General features: G+C 36.6%; 1 protein-coding gene across 1 annotated transcript in view; it reads right to left on the bottom strand.

Annotated features, from left to right (window-relative positions):
• Positions 1-275: 275 nt before the first annotated feature.
• Positions 276-7,873, bottom strand: part of LOC105504518 (cytochrome P450 2C20-like) — a 28,349-nt gene continuing 20,751 nt past the window's right edge. Inside the window, exons 7-9 of the mRNA XM_011931977.1 lie at positions 5,694-5,880; positions 2,486-2,652; positions 276-811 (exon numbers count right to left, since the gene is read on the bottom strand). Of these exons, the coding sequence (XP_011787367.1) occupies positions 630-811; positions 2,486-2,652; positions 5,694-5,880 (536 nt within the window). The 3' untranslated portion in view covers positions 276-629. The remainder of the gene's footprint in view (positions 812-2,485; positions 2,653-5,693; positions 5,881-7,873) is intronic.

Here is a 7,873-nt window from a genome sequence, read left to right as displayed (position 1 = left end):
TGAAGTAATTAGCCTCATTTTCTCTGCAAATAGTACACAACTGAACTGATTCTCTCAATATTTCCCTGAAGGTTGTTTCTTCCCTTGGACAGACTTTTTCTGTCATTAAGCCAAACCTTCAGTAACTCTAGATGGCAAACATCCAGAGACCTTCCTCACCCTCTTCTCCTTTGTCACTCTCTCTGCTTATTATTATGAGGACAAGCCTGGCCTCCTGGCACTCGCTTTTCTTTTATTTCTTGCATTATGCACAAAAGAGGGAAAGTCTGAGAACTGAACCAGCAATTAATAACACTTTTTATTTAGCACATTCACAAAACAAATGGATGTAAATTATCATTCATTAATCACTTTTCTGTGTTTTACAGTGATAACATATTAAAAAGTCAGCATCAGAAAAGTATTAGCACATGTGACAGTCAATACACGTGTTACAGAGTATGAATAATTACAGATATATTTGTGCAGTGACCTGAACAACTCTCCTTAATGGAGGTTGGATGCTCACAGGATATTGAGTGCATGGGAAGATGTGATGAGAGGTCAGAGAAGACATAACAGTGGGAATGTCATTGATAAAAAAGAGTTTCAGGTGATAGCAGATCGGCAGCCAGATGGGCTAGCATTCTTCAGACAGGAATGAAGCAGATCTGGTACGAGGGTGGCAGAGAAATAATCCCTCTGGTAGCTGAAGTAGTATTGAGGTTCTTTAAATCAGCAACAGATTTCAGGTTAAAGTTCTGTAAAATTGTGGTTAGAAATAAAAATAGCTCCATGCGGGCAAGTCCCTCTCCTGCACAAATTCGTTTTCCTGAAGATAACAAAGAGAGAAAGTAGTTACTCCTTGTGTTTAACTGTGACTGTGACAGTATGTTTGTGACTTGCACAAACAGAATATGCAGTAAATAACTGATTAATGATTGGGTAGATGAGTGAACATGTGGATGAATGGATGGATGAAATGATGGATGGATTAATGGATGGTAGGACAAACAAATGTACAAAAAGAGACACATTTGCTATCTTTCTAATATCTAATCTCAATAGGTACCCTTCATTCAGGAAATAGTCATTGATTATCAGCGCCATAACAGTCGCTTCATTATTTATTTCCACATTAAAACAACTCTGTTGCCATTTTGAGTTTCTATCTGTCATTATAGAAATACATGCACATTCTTGTTTCCTGTTCCAAGCCTGATATTCCATGATCTTTCCTTCCACTTTTCACATAATCTGTTCTCAACTCTAGTCATACACACTCTTCATCAATCTTGAACACACCAAGAAGTTTCAAGTTTCATATCCTGTTGTTCATTTTGGCTAAGATACATCTTTATTGGACTACATTCAGGACATAGGTTCAATTTCATTTCATCTTCACACTCTTTACAATTCCCTCAAGTAATAAAATCCTATGCTCTCTGGTTTTCCTCAACATCATACTCATGTTTTCATTAAAGCATGGATCACCAGGAATCATAATTCTGTATTTATTTATCTATTGTGCTAAAATGTGAATTATTGAAGGAAGTTCTCTGTCTTTGTCATCTTGCTATCTACAGTGCCAAATATAAAGCAGATACAAAAGATCAAAGAGTAAAGGAAGGAGATTCCATGGCCAGAGACTTAGCACACAAAGCACAGGTGTGAAAATCAAGTATCCAGGATATATGATCATGATTGGAGGAAGACAGGGTGCTATGGAATCACTGCAATGTAACCTCCTCCCTTGCCAATGTTTCCGGAACCCCATAACTTTTTGGTAAAGGTTCTGACATCCTTGATCTAAAGCAAATGTCCTGCTCTGTCATTCATTATCTCCTTCAAAATGCTCAGCCTTCCCTTAAATTTTATCACCTCCTTTGAAGCACATCAAACGTCCTCTGAGTTTCTTACTCCATTTTATGCCTCACTGTGTTGTATGAGAGAGCAAGAAGCATGCAGATTCCCCCTCTAGCCCCTACCCAGGGGCCTGTGCATTCCTCTCTCACTGTCCTGGTCTGACTAAATTACAATGACCTGTTTACTCTTCTTCCCTAACTCAGGAGTGAGCCTCTGTTCTCATTGAAAGTTGTGCCCTTGGAGCTCAGCCTGGGAGGTGACAGACACCATGTAGAAGACACTCAATGCAGTTGTGGACTCAGATACATTCGCCAAGGCAGGTAAGGACAGATCAGATGAATTTTACTTTCCAGGAGGAGCTCTTGGGTGCCTTAGTGATGTATCTAGTGGTAGAGTTCAGTCAACCTATATGTTAGTTTTCTCAATTGGGAACAGTAGGGTTAACTCCTGGAAGCCCCACTATCTGGCCCAACAATGAGGGTATATTGTGAGGGTGGAGCGCATGGGTATTGAGAGTGGTGCTCTTGATCATGGACAAATAGCAATTCAACCAGCCCCAGAGGGGTGCCATGTAAATTCCAACTGATTCCAAAAAGTTCTCTCTTTCCTTCAAATGCAAATGGAAACGAGATTCTATTACCTGCTGAGAAAGGCATGAAGTAGTCACTTTTCTTCAAGTTGCCATTCTCGTCCCGAAAGTGGCCAGGGTCAAAGATCTTTGGATTAGGGAATTCTTTGTCATCGTGCAGCACAGATGTGAGTAATGTCATTATGATTGTACCCTGGAAGTAAAAAAAAACAGATAATCTGATTTATAAAGAAGTGCAGAAGTGAGAAGAAGTAGTGGACATCACGTAGCCCCATATCATTGATCTATAGGTGAGGGAACTAAGGTCCAGCCAGACACAGTAATTTACATGGATGAGCTAAAGGCCAGTAGTGGAAGCTTGCTAAAGAACTTTGCAATCACATTTGAAGTCTTACATCTTGTATACTTGTGTGCAACCCTCTGAATGTGTTCTCTAGATCATCAAGTTTGGATGCCCTTGTCTGTCCCCATCACTTCAAATTTCACAAATCTTGTATTTAGATTATGTAGATTACAGTTTAAAATGGAAGTCTCTGTTGACACTTGAAATGTCCAGAGTATCTGTTCATAGAACTTTTGTAAATAAACATGTAATCCAAGTAATCTATTTTAATATGATGTCATCTGGGATGATAACCACACGTGCACGTGCAATAACCAGTAAAAACTATTGAGTGTTTATTATTGCCATGCTACAGATTAATTTTAGCTTAAAACACTGAAAAGATGATGAAATTAGAAAGATTATCACTTTGCTACAATTCAAGTCAGGATCATCAGGTCAGGTAAGGATCATCAATTAAAGCTAGAAGCATTGGGTGTGTGATTCTGGAAGCAGGAGTTTCACAAAGTCTTAATGTATTCCCATAGACTTTTACTAGTTGCGTAGAAAAAGCAGAACCCCTACAACGGTAAGATCTGGAGGATACCACCATATTATGTGAGGAACTTAGCATGACCAATAATGACATATGTGACATTTTATGCTCCCACCTCATCAATGTGATTCAGTGGGATATTCAGTGGGATTCAGCACCTATGTAGTTTTCTTGCCAAAATTGTAGCTGGAATCTGCCTCTAGAAAACAGTCACACAAAACTGGTCTGAGGAACATTTTAAATGACTGCTGGTCTCAAAAGGTCAACTGATTAAAAAGAAACAAACAAGGAAAGGAACTTTCCTTGATTACAGGAAGTGAAAAGGTCAACATAAGTGAATTATATGCTTGTTCCTTGCCTGGAAAGTAAACTGCAGAAGAAAAAAGCCATAAAAATATTCTAGAAAAATTGGGAAAATTTAAATTTAGGCTGTATTATTATTTGAACAATAGCTACTGAGCGTGAATACTCTATTATGATGTATAAGAAAAATCTTTGTTTTGGGGCATACATACTGCAGTATTGAGGTGTAGATAAACCCTTGTATTGAGAAAGAGAAACCTCTTCTGATTGTGTGCTTTGGTAAAAACAGTGTGGATTGAAATCCTAATCCTTGTAAAAAATCAGTGATAATTAGGGAAAGCCCCATTGCATCTTGATAAGTTATCAATTCTGTCTTCTCTGGAGGATAACATTAGTAATTGAAACCTTATCAGTCTCATTGTTTTCCTTCATGAAAATATAACTTTTATTATTTTTAATTGAATAATAAGTGGAATAGTGCAGTTTATAGCATAGCAACTAAAACATCTGGATGAATACACAAACCATATGATAGAGAGCATTGTAAAGCTGCAAAGACCAAAACTGGCCTCAGATTACAAAGACAATTGACCCCACTGATGGGAGAACTTCAGAGGGGTGAACTCATACCTACAGTCAATTTTTGACTGTGTTCATGTCATATTCAATTCTGAATCGGGACAGGAGGTGTTGTCATTATAACTGCCTACGAGAAGTAAATGAATCCATTCTGGAAAAAGATAAACGTTCTCTGAAATTCTGCATTTTTTCATATATAATATCTGGTACTGAGCCATAGGGTTTTAGGCATTTGAAAGACACAACTAAGCAGTCACAAGAAGAAAAGTGGAAGGAAGGGAAAGCAATGAAAACAGACCCACATTAGGGAACATTTCTCACCTAATTTTATGCAGCCAGCATTATCTTGTTATCAAAACTCTGAAAAGAAAATGTTGAGGGAGAAAAATTGCAGACCAAAATATCTTATGAATATAAATACGGAAGTCCTGAACAATAAGTAACAGAGCAAATCCAGCTGTTTGTGTATACTTCGTATATTTAGTGAGGGATGTGAGGACAGTATATACAATCATATAAATAGACGCAGAGAATCAATTTGATAAAATTGCACACACATTCATGACAAAAATTTATATAAAAATAAGAGAAGAGGAAAAACTTCCCTAATCTGATAAAGAATATCCATTAAAATCTTAAAGATTTCTGATAAAGAATATCCACTAAAATACTTAAAGCATCATTTTCAGTAGTGAAATATTAATATTCTTATACTCTACCCTCCAGCAGATCAGAAATGAAATAAGGATGCCCTCTATCACCAATTCTCAATGCTATCCTGGAAATCCTAGCCAGTGCAGTAATGCAATAAAGACAAATTGAAGACAAAGATCATTGGAAAATAAGAAATAAAATACATATTAACCCAGATAGCAAAATAATGTACATGGAAATTCCAAGTATATCTACAGATAAATTATTAGCAATGATCAGTAAATTTAGGAAAGTTGTTAGATATACGGTCATCAAAATAGTATAATTGAACACAATTTCATATACCAATTACAAAGAAATAAAAAAGCATTAAAATTTTATAACAACAAAATATTAATTATCTAGGAAAAACCTAATAAAAGAGTTGTAAGGCACTGCACTGAAAATAAAACATTACTGAGAAAATAGAATAAAGCTCAATAAGTTGGGAGCATAACCATATTCATGAATTTAAAAATTTAATGCATGAACATGTTAAGTCTTCCCATATTGAACTACACAATGAATGTCACTTTGATAAAAATCTCAGAAGAGTGTTTTGGGGAATTGACACACTGATATTTTCAACAATTATTTGAAAGTATAAACACCTAAGAGTAGCCTATTAAGGAGACCTAGCTTTATAAATCTTTATAGCCCCAAACAAAATAGCAGAAAGTCCATCAAGCTGCCACATGTATAAGTTTTGCACTTCTCTCATCTTCTGTTGTTAGAGGATTGGAACCAAACCAGCACTTTGGAAATTTCAGAAGCACAGAAATATAGTGTGAGAGAAACAAGCTTACCTTGGGGAAAGGTAGTTTCTGAACTTAATATCAGTGGTCACTGCATGGGGCACACCAGTGGGGACAAGGTCAATGTATCTCTGGATCTCGTGTACTACAGCATCTGTGTAAGGCATGTGGCTCCTATCCTGCATGCAGGGGCTCCTGCGTCTGCCAATTACATGAACAATCTCTTCCTGGACTTTAGCTGACAAGACACAAGAAAGAACTGATGGAAACGGAGATATATGGAACATTTGTCATAGCAATTCATGACCACATTAAACATGATGTAAAAATCCCAGCAATATTACAAACATGAGTTACACGTGCAGAAGTACAACCAGCCATATAAAAAGAATCACTGTAATATAGATACATACCATTCTCCTACAAACTAGTCATTACAGTGCACAAGTACATTTCTATAAATTAGCATATATGACAACTAATACAAATTTAAGTAATAAATATTTAAAAAGTAAAACATAATAAGTCAAGAAATTACAGTGCTTGCAAACAGAAAAACAGGAATCAAATATTATATGTATTATCGAAATAATATATGGGGTATAACGTTAAATTGTAATGGTTTTGTAAATATATTTGCGTGTGCAGTGGCGGGGCGGGGGCAGTGATGCAATTAGCACTGGTACTGTCTTCATTTTTCCACTTCCCAATTGTGGCCACTTTGAGCAGGCTAGCAGCTTCTTCTGAAATTTATATTTACATTTCTAAATAACCACTATTTATTTCTATTTTTTACTTAACAATTTTTAGACAATATTTAATGATTTTCTGGTACGTGAGATGAGAATTTTTATCTCCATCTCTATTCCATGTATAGACACACGCCCACAAAGTCGTATGTGTACACACAGACACATACACACAGACACACACACACATCTACACACACACAATTCTCCTCCTTCTACTTACCAGAATACATTTAGACCACAATTTCTGGTTATATCACTATTCATTGTTTATATCATTCTAAATATACTCCCACAAATACACACACACATATACACACACACATATTCTTCATTGGTTCTTTAGTAAATCACAATTTTCCATTCTTCAAGTTAGAGTATTTGCACATGTTTGAAACTCCTAGTAACAATTTCTCAATTATAGGGGAATCTCAGACTATCAATCACATCTCTTTGGTTCTTGAAATCTCCTCTACGTGTATTATTCACCTGGTCCCTTCTGAAGTGATTGTTTCCTAGGAGCCCAGCAGCCTCTCTGACACTCTCATTCTCTTACATGAGGTCTCCTGATTCCTGGCACCCTTAATTTCTTCTGACTTGGTTTCAGACGTAAGATGGAGCACAATCCCCAGTATTGGAGAAAGTTAGCATAGAGGGTGAAATTTGTAGCAAGCATGTAGGTCCCAAATACTTTTTTTCTATAAAATACACAAGATAATATACTTGAGAATTCTGATGCTATCTGAATGCTGATATTTTATATATGACTTGATATAACTCTCTGAAAGATTTTAATTTTCCCTTTACTTCTGGTGCTCTGGAATTCCATGACTTTGTGTCCTGTGATGGATGTTTTCATTTCATTCACTCTGCTGAACACTTGTAGATAACTTTCTATTCAGATGGCAAAATACGTTGGTTCCAAGTCTTTGCTATTGTGAATAGTGCCTCAATAAACATACATGTGCATGTATCTTTATAGTAGCATGATTTATAATCCTTCGGGTATATACCCAGTAATGGGATGGCTGGGTCAAATGGTAGTTCTAGTTCTAGATCCTTGAGGAATTGCCACACTGTCTTCCACAATGGTTGAGCTAGTTTACAGTCCCACCAACAGTGTAAAAGTGTTCTTATTTCTCCACATCCTCTCCAGCACCTGTTGTTTCCTGTCTTTTTAATGATCACCATTCTAACTGGTGTGAGATGGTATCTCATTGTGGTTTTGATTTGCATTTCTCTGACAGCGAGTGATGATGAGCATTTTTTCATGTGTGTGTTGGGCTGTTGAGCTTTTTCTCATATGTTTGTTGGCTGCATAAATGTCTTCTTTTCAGAAGTGTCTGTTCACATCCTTTGCCGACTTTTTTTTTTTTATTATACTTTAAGTTCTAGGGTACATGTGCATAACGTTTGTTACATATGCATACTTGTGCCATGTTGGTGTGCTGCACCCATCAACTTGTCAGCACCCATCCATTC

Source organism: Colobus angolensis, unplaced genomic scaffold (genome assembly GCF_000951035.1).
Source record: "Colobus angolensis palliatus isolate OR3802 unplaced genomic scaffold, Cang.pa_1.0 Scaffold925, whole genome shotgun sequence".
NCBI classification, from domain to species: domain Eukaryota; kingdom Metazoa; phylum Chordata; class Mammalia; order Primates; family Cercopithecidae; genus Colobus; species Colobus angolensis.
The sequence above is the reverse complement of the archived record's forward strand: the minus strand, read 5'-3'. Positions and strand labels throughout refer to the sequence as shown.